General features: G+C 42.3%; 1 protein-coding gene across 3 annotated transcripts in view; it reads right to left on the bottom strand.

The window, feature by feature from the left end:
- The window catches only part of NVL (nuclear VCP like), a 30,177-nt gene extending 15,844 nt beyond the window's left edge, over positions 1 to 14,333 (bottom strand). For 2 of the 3 annotated variants that reach the window (XM_036453417.2, XM_036453421.2), the window contains exons 1-15: positions 14,193 to 14,333; positions 13,691 to 13,764; positions 11,865 to 11,917; positions 11,683 to 11,782; positions 11,419 to 11,476; positions 10,376 to 10,648; positions 10,046 to 10,178; positions 9,754 to 9,830; positions 9,078 to 9,212; positions 8,505 to 8,606; positions 5,886 to 6,003; positions 5,387 to 5,531; positions 4,514 to 4,778; positions 2,930 to 3,148; positions 1,422 to 1,526 (exon numbers count right to left, since the gene is read on the bottom strand). In XM_036453417.2, coding sequence (XP_036309310.1) covers positions 1,422 to 1,526; positions 2,930 to 3,148; positions 4,514 to 4,778; positions 5,387 to 5,531; positions 5,886 to 6,003; positions 8,505 to 8,606; positions 9,078 to 9,212; positions 9,754 to 9,830; positions 10,046 to 10,178; positions 10,376 to 10,648; positions 11,419 to 11,476; positions 11,683 to 11,782; positions 11,865 to 11,917; positions 13,691 to 13,764; positions 14,193 to 14,249 — 1,914 coding nt within the window. In that variant the 5' untranslated portion in view covers positions 14,250 to 14,333. Of the gene's footprint in view, positions 1 to 1,421; positions 1,527 to 2,929; positions 3,149 to 4,513; positions 4,779 to 5,386; positions 5,532 to 5,885; positions 6,004 to 8,504; positions 8,607 to 9,077; positions 9,213 to 9,753; positions 9,831 to 10,045; positions 10,179 to 10,375; positions 10,649 to 11,418; positions 11,477 to 11,682; positions 11,783 to 11,864; positions 11,921 to 13,690; positions 13,765 to 14,192 lie in introns of those variants that run through there. The other variant, XM_036453422.2, reaches the window with a different exon arrangement.
- Positions 14,334 to 15,581: the final 1,248 nt, after the last annotated feature.

The raw sequence follows: 15,581 nt of genomic DNA, 5'->3' as shown, positions 1-15,581 counted from the left end.
CACCATTGTCCTAGCTGGTTTGGCTCAGTGGATAGTGTTGGCCTGTGGACTGAAGGGTCCCGGGTTGATGCTGGTCAAGGGCACATGCCTGGGTTGCGGGCTCGATTCCCAGTGGGGGGTGTGCAGGAGGCAGCAGATCAATGATTCTCTCTCATTGTTGATGTTTCTAGTTCCCTCTCTTCCTCTCTGAAATCAATAAAAAATAAAAACAAAATAATCACTATCCCTTGAACACCATACCTACAATAGCCATCTCCCAATCAATCATAACAACGTTTACTTCCTTTAGAACTTAGCTAACTCTGTAATCTTACTGTTTTTGTTTACTGCCTGGGCCTTCCAAACAGACAATATGTTCTATTAGCACAGGTTCACTAGCTGATCCCTCGGACCTGGAACAATTTCTGGCAAAGCAAGTAGCTCAATAAATACCTGCTGAACCACGAAGGCATGCCTGCTCCACCACCAAAAATTGCTCAACATGAAGATGATTATCCTCTCTCTCAATCTTTGTCTTTCCTGCTGCCCATTTTGTAAGCTTCCCACCTCTCACTCATTAAGTAGGGGAGAGTCAGGATACACACCTAACGAAGTCTGACTCATTCACTTTAGGTTTTCCACATCTCAATGCCAGGTACCCAACATCTAACCCATCAAAACCCCCAATAGTTCCTGCAATGATAAAAAATGGTCTTTGGTTTCCAAATGAAGTGGACATATTAAATTTTTCATGGGCAGCATCACGAATCTTGCACTCACTGTCAGGCAAGGTTAAAACCAAACATTGGCCGAAACAGGTGTGGCTCAGTGGATAGAGTGTCGGCCTGTGGACTGAAGGGTCCCAGGTTCGATTCTGGTCAAGGGCATGTGCATTGGTTGCGGGCACATCCCCCGTGGGGGGTGTGCAGGAGGCAGCTGGTCATGTTTCTCTCTCATCGATGTTTCTAACTCTATCCCTCTCCTTTCCTCTCTGTGAAAAATCCGTAAGATATATATTTAAAAAATAAATAAAACCAAACATTATAAGGCACCCAAGCAAGGGATGGCATCCACCTGGAGAATTCACATTTTAGTGTGCATAGCCTTCTTTCTGGCCACGTTTTCCTAACACGGTTATACAAAGGTGCAGACCAAACTGTGATGCTCTCATCCCCTTCTTTGTTCTCAAACTAATTTACAGCCATGTCTCGTAAAAGTACTAGAAGCGTTAAGAAAGGAAATTTAGTGATATAAGCAAAAGTAAGTTTTAAAAAATTTATGCAAATAAAGCGGAAAACTTTTCTGAAGAAAACTCCCCCTTATTTTAAATGCACTTCTAATAGAAATGATACAAAAATATCTCAGTGTAATATTCAGAGTGATGTTCATCTTACCCTACTGCTAATAAGAAATGAAACACAAAAGTGGAACTTAGGCCATACCTTCGCCAGCAGCGTTTTCCCACAGCCAGGAGGACCGGCGAGGAGGACTCCGGCCGGGGTCACCAATCCGAGAGCTCGGAACTGATCTGGGTTACGTACCGGCGCCTGGAAGTAGAATCCCAGCGACCCGTTACCAGTGTCCTTTTACACCGCGTGCCCATGCTCTCAGAGGCCCGTTTTCAGCACTGATCACGAGGCCCACAGAAAGGAACAGAGCCTGGGACCATGTGCTTACCTGCTCCAGGCATGAGGCAGATGGTGGGAAACAAAAAAGTCCCTGCTCTTTAGGAATTCATACACAAATTTAAGTGTGTTTTTGTTTGTTTGTTTGTTTTAAAATATATTTTATTGATTTTTACAGAGAGGAAGAAAGAGGGATAGAGTTAGAAACACTGATGAAACATCGACCAGCTGCCTCCTGGCGATGTGCCCGCAACCAAGGTCCATGCTCTTGACGGGAATCAAACCTGGGACCCTTCAGTCGGCAGGCCGATGCTCTATCCACTTAGCCAAACCAGTTAGGGCAAGATTTAAGCTCTGAAAATGTTTTAAACATAAAGGTGTATAAAAAAATCCTCTAAATTGCCAGGTCATAAAAATCATAGGCAATGTCCTCCTTTAAGAAACCAGAGCGGCTGGGACCAGTTTGGCTCAATGGATAGAGCGTCGGCTTGGGGACTGAAGGGTCCCGGGTTCGATTCCGGTCAAGGGCATGTACCTTGGTTGCGGGCATATCCCCGGTGGGGGGTGTGCAAGAGGCAGCTGATCGATGACTCTCTCTCATCGATGTTTCTAACTCTCTATTTCTCTCCCTTCCTCTCTAGAGCAAAAGCCAGGGACGCCTGTTCGCTGCCATCTCCGGGCATTTCCTCTCAATAGCCACACATCTCTGCAGAGATCACACTTCCTTAATGAACCCCGAAGTGATCAGTAGCGTGAAAAAGTAAGAGTAAGTAAAAATCCCAAGTTTCATGGGCATTAAGCTGCTTGGACCCTCATGATGAGCTTGACTAAGTTCAGAAAGTCTTTCTCCAATAATTTGGTCTTGGTTGAAAACCTAAACTTCCATTTTTACTTACTCTCACAGAACTCATGCACGACCATAAGAGTAAGTCTAAAAAAGGTATCAGAAAATTAAAAACCGCCAAAACCGGTTTGGCTCAGCGGTAGAGCATCTGTCGGTGGACTGAAAGGTCCCAGGTTCGATTCCGGTCAAGGGCATGTACGTTGGTTGTGGGCACACCCCCAGTGGGGGGTGTGCAAGAGGCAGCTGGTCGATGTTTCTCTCTCATTGACGTTTCTAGCTCTCTCTCTCTCTCCCCTTCCTCTCTGTAAAAAATCAAAAAAAAAAAAAAAATTAAAGAAAAAAAGAAAGAAAAAAAAAAGAAAATGAAAACCCATCATTGGGGGCTTAATGTTATTGCCACAGAACATACACAGCCTAGTACACACATAAGGTCATTTACCCACCACACGTGCCAACGGCATTTGGCTCCAGGCACACCTACCAGTATTGCCATGGTGAGCTCCTCTCTGATGTCTTCCAGGGCACCGATATCTGCCCACGTCACGTTCGGGACAGTGACAAAGCCCTCCCTTTTGGCTGAGGGCTGCACGGAGGACAGAGCCACAACGAAGTCATTCAACTCAATGCACAGTCCCTGCAGCTGCACCTCTGAGAGGGGATCCTGGTTTCTTAGCAACCTCAGCAGACTTTGCAATTCATCCTTAACGGGAGCAATTGAGAAAAGAAAAATCACCACGTTTGTGGAAACATTACTTTTTGTCCTTTTAAAAATTGTTTCTGCAGTATTTCCGTAAGCTATGGTAAACTTCTAAGCGTTTTAATAATTATCTCCACTGCCACAAGAGGTTAATTTTATTCTGAACAGATAACTGGGCAAGGAAAGGAACACCAAGTATACTCAAATACAGAAGGATGATTTTTGTATTCTATACTATAGTTAGCTATAGAAAATATAAGCAGTGGGCACAGATTTATTTCAATAACTATGTTATTTCCACTTTTCATTTATAAATATTTAAAAGCAGCTAAATTTTGGTGAAATTAAAACAAAGTTACTCTGATGGCAGTAAGATTTCTTGCCTTGTGAAGAATATAAAAGGACAAGAATAAAGAGTAACTCTGAATCATTCAATTTATAAAATCCTAACTTATATGCAACAGTATAAAAGGGATTCAGTTTTATTTTTAACAGATAAAATTGTGGTTCCAAATGAGTAAGAAAAAAAAAATAATTTGAAAACCAAAGAGCTAGATCTAAGTTCCTGCTCTGGAAAGCAGAAGGAGTAGGGCCTTAGGTAAGTCACAATCTCTTAACCCTAGTTTCTCTGATGATAAAATGAGGAAATTAATGACATTTACTTGGCAGTTACATGGATTAAATTATATAATATGTAGACACCCCCTGTGCAAACCTTCAAATGCTGTAAAAATGTTATTTTGAGGTTTCGTGATTTACAACACTCAAAATTTTAACAGTGATCTAGACTGATCAATGTCCCTCTCACATGCACAGGACTGTCATCCAGAACCACCTGCAGATAGAGATAAGAGTATGGTGGTGTCACCACGTCCCTAGTCCGCCTAACCAAAGGTAACCAGGAAACAGAACTGAGTGCCCACTGCTCTAACGAGTCAGCATACTGCCATAAAGGGCTAGCTAGCAGATGCTGAGCTTTGTGGGCCACGCGTCTCTGCTGTAGGGCTCCTGTGTAGAGTCTGCTGTGAGAGGTGAAAGCAGAAATAGACAATATGCAAATAAATGACCACAGCTGTGTTCCAATACCACTTTCATTGACAAAAACACTGGTAGGCGGAAGGCCCACAGTTGGCCAGCCCCTGGTCCAGAATTTCGTAATCATTATTGTAAAATGAATTTATTCAGGATAAACAAAAAACCACCACCACCAACTTGTAATTTTGAAATGATAGACATTCTGGGCGTAACTTACAGTTGTTCTAAAGATAAAATGCCAATACAACAGAAAATCATAAACCTCAACTACGACGACGACACTTGCTCGTAAGGAAAGACAAATGAGGAAGATCTGAAGGCCAGTTCAGGTACCTGTCTAGACAGCACCTGTGCTGTGGATGTGGGCTCGGCCCCCATCCTTTCTCCCTGGCCTCCTTCAGATGGAAAGCCTTCCGCCTCAGGCTCCTGCTTCTGTGCTTCCTGCAGCTGCATCAGGACCCTGCTGACGGCACACATGGCTGCCTCGCGGCAGAGCGCCATCAGGTCTGCACCCACAAAGCCTGGCGTGAGGTGCGCCAAGTGACGCAGATGGAACGTGTCAGGAAGTCTTAGCTTTCTGCACAGCGTTTGAAGTATTCTGTAGAAAAGACAGAGGGAAAAGTCAGAGTCCTAACCTGCTAGTAAAAAAGGTCACTGAATGTATTTATTTGAAATACAGTATTTCAAAATACTTCTTTACTAGATTTCTACTCCTAAAGAGAGCCTCCTGAGATATTTTTAGTTATTCGGTCGCCATGTCTTTGCTCTGCTGGCATTCAACACCAACGACTAGGAAAGGCTGGTGCTGTAGCCAAACCCAGGTTTCAACTCTCTGGCAGCCATTTAATGATTTTTCCCAGAACCTCTGGTCGTACGCATAGTAAAACTGCAAAAAAAACTGTTAATAATGGACAAGTGAGTATAGGTGTGTAAGTCCATCGTAAGTCTAAAACAATTACCCTATTGATGAGCAAATTATTTATTTAAAGCATTCATTTAATGTGGGCTTCTCTTTCCAAATCAACTTAATTATATATATATATATATATATATATATATATATATATACACACATATATATATATATATAGAGAGAGAGAGAGAGAGAGAGAGAGAGAAGGAGGAAGACAAGGCGACGTGCTTCTCACCCCTCAATTTCAGTTCCGATGACCCAGAGGCACCCAAGCTTCATTCCCTCCGGCATACCTCTCCCTGGATGCCTCATCGGGGATTCCAAGGCATATCTCCTGGTCGAACCTTCCTGCCCGCCTGAGAGCTGGGTCCAACGAGTCCGGCCGGTTAGTAGCTCCGATGACTAGGACCTGAGCTGTAGCAGCCACATTATTCAGATCTAGGAAGAAGCAGACACAGGATGACTGGTGAACACGACACTTGCCAATGAGGACAATAATGCTTACACAAGTCATTTAAGTGGTTAGAAAGTATTACACATTTTAACAGCTTAATACACATAGGTAAAACTAACATTTCCTAAAAGACTGACACGTGAGGAAGATAAAACACACATGGTCCTCAAGCAGCTCACAATCTGTTGAGAAACACAAAATAACATCAGCTATTAAAAACAGGTGAGGATTTAACTATTGTAACATGTGAGGATGTAAAACATTCCAATAGAATAAAACTATTAAAAACAAAGGCAATTTGTTCTCCCAAAGCGGGTTCATTACAAGTTTAAACTGACCATCCATGCACGTTAGGAGCTGGGCTACAATTCTTCGTTCCATATCTTTTGAAGCAACTTCTCTCTTGGGGGTAATGGCATCAATTTCATCGATGAAAAGGATACAGGGAGCATTTGCCTAGAAATGAGAATATCACAAAAGACAACCATAAATGTATTTGCTGTACTGCAGCATCATTAAGTATAGTTTTTAAAAATATATATATTTTATTCATTTTTTTTTTTTTTTTTTTTTTTACAGAGAGGAAGGGAGAGAGATAGTTAGAAACATCGATTAGCTGCCTCTTGCACACCCCCTACTGGGGATGTGCCCGCAACCAAGGTACATGCCCTTGACCGGAATCGAACCTGGGACCTTTCAGTCTGCAGGCCGACGCTCTATCCATTGAGCCAAACCGGTTTCGGCCATTAACTATAGTTTTACAAATTTTCACGTTCAAGTATCACTCACCAAAACAATAACCCTAAAGAAGGTAGTCACAGTGTATGTCTTATCTGACTTAAGAGAAACAAGATGCTTAAACGAGACTCCATGTAAGAGAGCAAATTTCAAGTGTCTCATCAATCCACGTTTTGTGATGATAAATGGACCCAATTCTTTTGTAAATTAGGCATATTTGCTATTCTATAATATATGAATTTTAACTTTAAATAAGAAAATCTAGGCTTACTACAAATGTTATATGTATTCCTATAGATGTAAAAATATCTAAGCTTTGTCTTAGAATCTGCTATCAGTAATATTTAGGAAGACTAGAGGCTTTATTTTTATTTTTATGTAGTAAAATATCCATAAAATTACTATTATAAGCATTTTAAGGGCACAGTTTAATGGCACTGGATATGTTCCCACTCTGTGCAACCACCCAACCATCTCCAGAACTTAAGCGGCTGCCTTGGAAGGTACCCGGACTCAGGAAGGTGGCCATGTTCCCAGGCAGCTGTGTGAAGAATGAGCATCTTCCGTCTTTTAAAAAATATACACTAGCTGAAACCGGTTTGGCTCAGTGGATAGAGCATCGGCTTGCAGACTGAAAGGTCCCGGGTTCGATTCCGGTCAAGGGCATGTACCTTGGTTGCGAGCACATCCCCAGTGGGGAGTGTGCAAGAGGCAGCTGATTGATGTTTCTCTCTCATTTGATGCTTTTAACTCTCTATCCCTCTTCCTCTCTGTAAAAAATCAATAAAATGTTTAAAAATATATAAATAAATAAAAATATAGACTAAATAAGAGTTAAGGTAGAAAAAGTTAGGATATAATATCAGCAACTGGAGTAGTCGAACTGGTAGGGACAGAAGTAGAAAGACAGTTGTAGGTGCTGGAAGGATGGGAAATGGGGAGTTAGAGGGTTTAATGGGTAGAGCTTCAGTTTGGAAAGATGAAAACTCCTGAAGATGGAGAAGGGTGATGGTTACAGAGCAACATGAGTGTACTTAATGCCACAGAACTGTACTCTCCAAAATGTTTAAAATGGTAAGGTCAACATATTTACCCAATAAAAACAGACAAATAGATAGGGATCAGTTAAAATAAAAACGTTAGATAAAAATACCTATATACACAAGCTAAAACACAGCTCATTCTGAGTTACTCAGTGGCGAGGAGCGACATTATGTTGAGTCAGACTCTGAGCCTGGCTAAGACTCAAAACCACGCAACTTAAAAGGAAAGAGATTTGGCCCCTCACTAGCTGGTTCTCCTCCCAGCCCCGCTGATGACAACTGTGTAGTACCTCGCAGAGAGGCACTTAAGGCTACTGGACACATGAGCGTTGCATGAGGCGTCCCGAGACCAAAGAGCTCAGACACCACATGAAAGGTTTTGGGAGAATCCTCTCCTTCAATGCTTTCAACAACCCAAGGAGACTTGAGTAGGACAATTAACCTAGTTTACTAGCAAGAAAGCTAAAGGTTAGAATAGTTAAATATCTTGTCTGAGATTCCACAGTTACTAAGGGGTGGCACAAGGAATGAACTTATGCTTTAGACCCACAAGTACAATTAATGAGGACACTGTACGGACGCGAAAACTTTAACTGGACCCACATGTCATCTTTCTCAGAAGTTTAAGCGTACAAATTTAATGACATGAATTCCAACCAGGATAAAGTCCAAGCTGTAATTTCTCTCCTACAGAACTATCTTTTCACAGCTTTAATTATGCAAACATAGAAGAGTTTATGCTGGCATTCCTAAGGTTGCTTTTATAATGCGATCATCCTAATGCTAAAATTTTTCACATTGCTTAAAAGGTGTTTGGCAATCCTAAATTGTGAAAAGTGAAAGCGAAAGAAATTATCACAAAGATAATCTCTTTTCAGCATACGCTACTGGGCATGTAGCACAGAACGTCTCACCAATTTATCTTTGATTTCAGATTCAACAGATTATTTTATCCAATGGTCCGTATCAGTAAATCTACTTTAAATATTAGCCATCATCATTTCTCAGCCTTTCGGCTATGATCAAGTGTAAATATTCTGCCATCATGGGTAGCAAAAATTACCATGTTTACAAAAGCATGGCCAGTGAATGGGTAATAGTAATATCTGAGGAAATAGGATCTTCACTATAACCTTATACAATGTCCAGCCTGCCATTACGCATGAACTAACTCACCAGCGCTTGATCAAACAGTTCTCTCAGCTTCTGCTCGGACTCTCCGGACACTCCCGACACAATCTCTGTAGCAGCTACTTTGAGAATCGGAAGGTCAAGTTCCTGTGCACAAATGTATAAAGGAATGAACACATTTTTTAATTTTCACTTCCCTACTTTGTCCGTAGTCAGTGCCTCTCTCGTAATTACATTTTTAAAATGACGAATTTCCTGAGAAATATCTTTTTGTATTGATCCGATAGAAAACTTTATTTATTGATAAAAAAATCTATGATTTAATTCGGACACGTTGACAAGATAATTTTAAAGATGCCATTATAGGGGAGGCAATGGGGCGATAAGGACACATATGTAATACCTTAATCAATAAAGGAATAAAAGTTTAAAAAAAATAACGACAAAAAGATTAAAAAAAATAGCATCGCGTGAACAGCAGCATGAAAGAGGTACAATAGTGGAGGAGGAATCAGTCCTCTTGAGACTATGCCAAGTCTGGTTCAAGTTAATCAAAGAGTAAAAACAAACGAACAACAACAAAAATAACAAAAGCAACCAAGTGCCAGCAAACCTCACCCCAGCGATCGCGTGTGCCAGTAACGTCTTCCCACAGCCTGGGGGCCCGTGGAGGAGAACTCCGCGCGGGGGTGTGACGCCCAGGTGCTGGTACACCTCCGGGTGACGCATGTGGATGAGCATCTTGCAGACTTCCTAGCAGGGAAGAAACAGCACAGAAGTCTTTCCCAGGCCAAGGGGGCGAGAATCAACACGGAATGAAACGTCCTATTCTTGGGAGCAGCAAGATATAGGCGAGAGGGTCTATGCTTTGGATTTGGACTTGAGCTTGACTTCCAGCTCCGGTACCCACTGTATGACCTCAGTGGTAACATCGCTCAGCTTCCATTTCCTAACATCTACCTTGCAGATGAATTGAGAAATAACTAGCAGGGAACTGGAATAGAGCCGACACTAAAAATAAGCAGGAACCATTATTATGACTACTCTTAAATACCAGCACTTATAAATGATAAAGCATGTGGCTAATGCACACTACAATGAAAGTGGTGACAAAGTTGAAGCTATTATGCTGCTTCTATCCCTCAATACCCTACAGGGCACAAGTTAAGTGTGCTCTTCTCCCCTTCCCAGTCTCCTTTCCTACCCCCAGTTCCTATTAGAAACAAAATGGGGACTTGATTTGCATAACTGATCAGCAATACCCACTGGGAGTAAAATTCTGAATCTGAATAACCTTCAGAGTCTCATCATTGCCTCCAACATCTTCAAACTTCACGCTGGAGGTCTGGAAGTCTAGCCCCCCGGCTCTAGCTGGTAAACGAAAAGGGAGGAAGGGAAAAGATTAGTGCTTCAGTAGCAACTCAGAATTATATTTAATAATTAAGTATATAAAGACCCATTAGCTACTGGCACATTTTCTAATAAGAGTCTCTGCACATGGAAGGTCCTCAGGCAGATCAGCCTGGGAGAGTGACGCCTCCCTCAAAGCAAGCACGGCCCCCACCGCCCGCAGACCTGCACCGCACCTTTCTTTTGCAGGACAGCTTCTATTTCTCCGTCGACTTCCTGGAGATCTTCTTTCTTCCTTTTGCTTCCTTTGCTCTTTAACCTGCCTTTCCTTTTCTTATCACTCTCCAGGAGAGACGGCTCTTTGGAACCCTGGGTGATTCAAGCAAAGGGATTTGGAGAAGATCCATTACTAATTCAACGAGATTTTGGCAAACCCAAAGGCTTGATTCTTGGAAACCTCTTAGAGATGCTAAGAGGACTCCCCAGGAGGCTCAGAGGCTGGCAGAGCTGCCACTGCCACCACGGACCCAATGGGCACAGTTGCTAAAATATCACTATAAAAATACCTCTATTTCAGATGATGGCTTCTTCTTATTACTTGTCTCCTCTGACAGGTCCAAGAAAAAACTGTCTTTCTTTCCACCTGGAGTTCTGTCAATGAACCAGCCTCCTTCAGAGCCTCTGGCCGGGGTCTTCGACGGAATGGAGCTGGTTTTGGACGCTACAGATGGTGCTGAACCGCTGGTTTCTCTTTGCTCCCCCTCGGGAGTATTTGCAACAGAATCCGGGTTTCCTTTCCGATATAAGGAGAGCAGGGAAGAGTTCATGTGATTTGCCAACTGGGAGAAACATGATTTTAGCATAAGTTACTCAGTAAGTACTCATGAAGGTCTAGCAGTCTATATCAACACATTTTCTACTTTATGCTTCCAACAACTTCTCTCGTAACATTTACATAGACAGAAAAATAGGTGTTTGCAATGAGATGATTTCAACACAAATATTTACTACCCAAAAAGGTGTATCTCCTTGCCACTCCAAGTTAAAGTACCAATTCATAATTGGCAGTTAAATAAAACTAAATAGGAATTCTAAAAAATATTACAGAAGCAAGTAGGAAAATGAGCTGGTAGGCAGTCAATGAGTCACTACTATCCCATCAATTAAAAACTAGATAACATATATGAGTATCATCGTGTTATTAATAAATTAAAAAACTGAAGTAACAATGGGGGGGAAAAAGAGTAAGTTACAAGTAATTTTAGATACTATTCCCATGCTTTCCATTAATCCAAGTCTATTTGTTGGTAACGTTAACTCTGGTAGAAAATGTATCCTTTCCATTTTTGCTATGAATTCCCCTTTCTGTACATGTCTGCCCTGTATATGGCCTTTCTCTTCCCTTCGTTTTCCCTGTTTTTATAATAGGCTATCAAAACAAATATGGGCACAACAGTTTACCCCAGAGATCACTAACACTGTACACAGGAAGTATTTAATTGTTTCTATGAAGATGTTCAAAGTCTGTCATTGTATTTCTCACTGATTTTTCTCTAAGGAGGTTGATCGTGATTTTTAAAAGAATCTAAGTATGTCCATTAAATGTTACCTGTGGATCTGGGTAATCTTCTATATCTGAATCATCATCTGAATAGCTTTCAGTATACCTAAGTAAAAGGGGGAAAAATTGTAAAGGCTTTTCTCTTACATCCTAAAGAAATACGAATTAAAACAAGAAAACACACAGAGGTAAGTGTTATACTACAGCGCCTCCTGGGCAATGAAGAGCCACTCAAAGTCTTACGGGTAGAAATAGAACGTGATCAGATTCATGTGCTAGATAGGAAAAAACCCTCGGCCCCGTAATCCTTACTCATTATCCTCTTCACCTTGTCTTGGTCTTTTTGCCAGATGTTCATCTTCTAATTCTGTTACATTCTTAAGTTCCTGCTCACTGGTAATGATGCTAAATACTGAAACAAAAAGGAAGAGGCCATGAGCTAAAACCATTCTGTAATTGTATTAATGATTCATTTGTAACGCTAATAGACTCACCTTTTTCTACCTGAATCCTAAAAGCATTCCTTTTTCTTCGGCCGTAGTCTATGCTGAAAAAGAGAACAGAAGTTTAGTACTGAAGTCTCCCGCACATAAGTTTGCATGAATATATAATTGTCCCATTGTATTTACACAGACCATAAACCTATTTTCAAACAACTTTGGAGTTCTTACACTTTTACAACTATAATTTTTTCTTGATATTCTACAGAACAGGCCAAAAGAGCTAAGCAACGGGGACCATGCATCCTCCTTAAAAAAAAAAAAGGGGGGGGGGAGGGAGGACTCTCCAGGAGGCTCAGAAGCTGGCAGAGCTGCCACTGCCAACACGGACCCCATAAGCACAGACAAGCCCACAGGACATGGCCCTGAGCCACAGATTGAAGCCTAGTGGAATTCATGTTACTCCGTTTCAGACTGGTTTGACACCATAACCCCTTTCTTCTTTCTAATTTCTCCGTTTTGGAATGAAAATGTCTATCTTATACCTGTCCACTACTGTATTTGTCTTTTTAAAAATATGCTTTTACTGCCGAAACTGGTTTGGCTCAGTGGATAGAATGTCGGCCTGCGAAATGAAAGGTTCGATTCCAATCAAGGGCATGTACCTTGGTTGCGGGCACATCCCCAGTAGGGGGTGTGCAGGAGGCAGCTGGTCGATGTTTCTCTCTCATAGATGTTTCTAACTCTCTAACTCTCTCCCTTCCTCTCTGTAAAAAATCAATAAAATATATGAAAAAAATATTTTTTAAAAAATATGTTTTACTGATTTCTGAAAGAGGAAGGGAGAGGGAGAAAGAATTATCAATGAGAGAGGACCATCAGTTGGCTGCCTCCTGCACACTCTCTACAGCGGATTGAGCCTGCAACTCAGGAATGTTCCCTGTCGGGGAATCGAACCAGCGACCTCTAGGTGCATGGGAAGATGCTCAACCAACTGAACCATACCAGCAAGGGCCACCAGTGTATTTTGGTGGTCGATAACTTGTCTAATTTTCCAGGTTCACAGCTGGGGGGGCGGGGGGGGGAACTCAGCCTCAGAATGAATTATAGCTCCAGTCACACCATACCTGAGTTAGATGAGATTTAGATGTGATTTTGGAGTTAGAATTGAGATCGAAATGGGTTAAGATTTCTGGGGTTCCTGCTCTTTTACTTGTAAACGAGGATTAAGCTTGCGAAGGCAAGAGGCAGAGTGTTGTGAATTGAGTTTTATCCCTCCAAAATGCATAAGATGAAGTTCCAACCCCGAGTACCTCAGAACGTGACTGTATTTGGAACCAGGACCTTCAAATATGTAACTCAGATAAAATGAGGTCACATGGATGGGACTTAATCCAATGGGACTGGTGTCTTTGTGAGAGGAGGAGAGTAGGATACAGACACTTATATACAGAGGAAAGACACATGTGAAGACATAGGAGAACAAAGCGAAACTCCCGTGTAGCCGTCCGGGCTGGGCGACACATTTCTGATAGTCAGAAAGCTGAGGGAGATCATGCCTGATGGCTTAATTTTTTTTAATGAAGCAGGAAAAGAAGTAACATCCTGACCAGACAATAAGGTACTGAAAGATAAGATGTAGCCATTACCCCTAGTAACAAAGATAGCTCTTTGCCTATAATCCGTGATTGGTAAATGTATAGTAGTAACTTACGTTGAATTCTGAACTTAAGGACTGGAGAACGAATGTCAGCAGTTATTAATATCAACCGGGAAATTTAGGCAGGAGGGTGGAAAGTTTAAAAATGATAGGAGAAAAAACAAACAACAATGGAACAAAAGGAAAGAAAAGCAAGAACCCGCAGACTTTATTTCTTTACCTGTACATCCTTTGTAAGTCAGATGCCATGATTCCAGGGTCCACGTATTTGCCACATCTGTTACTGGTGAGGTACTAAAACAGAAAACAGGATAAATATAAACACTCAATATTTCAAACTCAGAAACTTTATTTATTAAGTATATATATATTAAAAATATTTTATTTATTTTTTACAGAAAGGAAGAGAGAGGGACAGAGAATTAGAAACATCTATGAGGGAGAATCATCCATCAGCTGCCTCCTGCACACCCCCTACTGGGGATGTGCCTGCAACCAAGGTACCAGCCCTTGACTGGAATCAACCTGGGACCCGCCCTTCCACCCCGGCGGGTTCTAGAAACCCCGGCGGGAACGCAGGCCCTGCACCGCGAGCGGCGGAGCGGAGCAGCCTACGGTCCCCCCCCCTCCCGCCCCCGGGCGGGTGGCTCTTCCATCCCGACGTGGGGGCCACCCTGGAAGGCGCCGTGGGCAGAGGGCGCGGACCCCTGTATGAGGCCCACCTGGATGACTCGCTGCTTCAGCTTATTATCCACGAAACCTGCTGGACTGGGCTTCATCCCTTCTGTCTCCGCCGCCAAGGCCGGGACGCTGCGTCACGTGATCCGGAGGGGAGGGGGGGGTCCTTCCTCGGGGCTGCCCGCAGCAATCGCCGGACCAGCTGCGCCCGAAATGAGCCGCAGCCGGCCTGGCGCGCGCGGCTCCCCACGGGATGTGTGTCCCGCAGGCGAGGGAAAAACCACCTGAGAAGAACTGGCAGGCTTGGAAAAGCATCAGGGAGTTTCTAGGAGCCTTATTGTGCAGGCTCCGGCGACAGTCCCTGGATGACAAGGACCCCTTTAAACAAGCTCAACTTTATTGTTCCCAGCGGTGCGAACAAACACACGCGGCGGCTGCGGGGAGGAGGGTCCAGTCAGGCTCTACCCTGGGCGCCTGTTGGTAAACTTGTTTTTATTTATTTTACCCCGACCGTTCCAGCCACACCTCCATGCGGGTGCAAAGTTAATCTTGGCCTAGAATCTGAACAAAACCGGAAGCTTTGCAGACACTTGGGACGGTAGGAAAAAAAAAAAAAAGATAAAAACCCACCGCCACCCTATGGCTTGCTTTTCTAGTAACTTAACTTATGCCATTTAAAAAAATATATTTTTTATTCATTTTTTTTTTCAGAGAGGAAGGGAGAGGGAGAGACAGTTAAAACATTGATGAGAGAGAAACATCTGTCAGCTGCCTCCTGCACATCTAAATATCTAATTAGGATATTACGTTTTTATTATTATAGATATGTATTTGCCCCTGCAAATTATGTAGCCCATATAGATAGACCTGAAGTGCTCTGGAATGGCACCTATTATATGTATATATATAAAGTGTATATATTTAAGATACATTTATATGTATGTGTATTTTTATTCAGAGCTGAAGGAAGAGGGAGAGAGAGAAACATCAGTGATGAGAGAGACTCATCTACGGACCTGCTGCTTGCCCCACACTGGGAATTGAGCTTGCAACCTTGGCATGTACCCTCGACATGGAATCCAACTGTGACCTCCTGGTTCATGGGTCCATGCTCAACCACTGAGCCACCCGGTTGGGCTAGAATAGTACCTTCAGGGCAAGGAGTGTGTTTTCACCTTTGATTGGCTCAGGTGCAGTAGGCAATAATTGAAAGTAAGTTAATACTACAATAGATACTAATATTGGTATATTTGAATATTTTTACCATTGGAGTTATTTCCACTACTTATTGCCTTGAAGACAATTTTACATTAATTTCAGTATTCAGAATTTACAATACTGTATATTTAAACCAAAAAGATTGAATAGTAGCCTGAGTGCATGTACATCTTACTAGTAAGAACTTACTACAGTGATTAAATGGCCTCTATTCT

This window comes from Pipistrellus kuhlii, unplaced genomic scaffold, assembly GCF_014108245.1.
Source record: "Pipistrellus kuhlii isolate mPipKuh1 unplaced genomic scaffold, mPipKuh1.p scaffold_m20_p_25, whole genome shotgun sequence".
Lineage (NCBI taxonomy): Eukaryota > Metazoa > Chordata > Mammalia > Chiroptera > Vespertilionidae > Pipistrellus > Pipistrellus kuhlii.
This window is presented reverse-complemented; position numbering and strand designations above follow the sequence as displayed.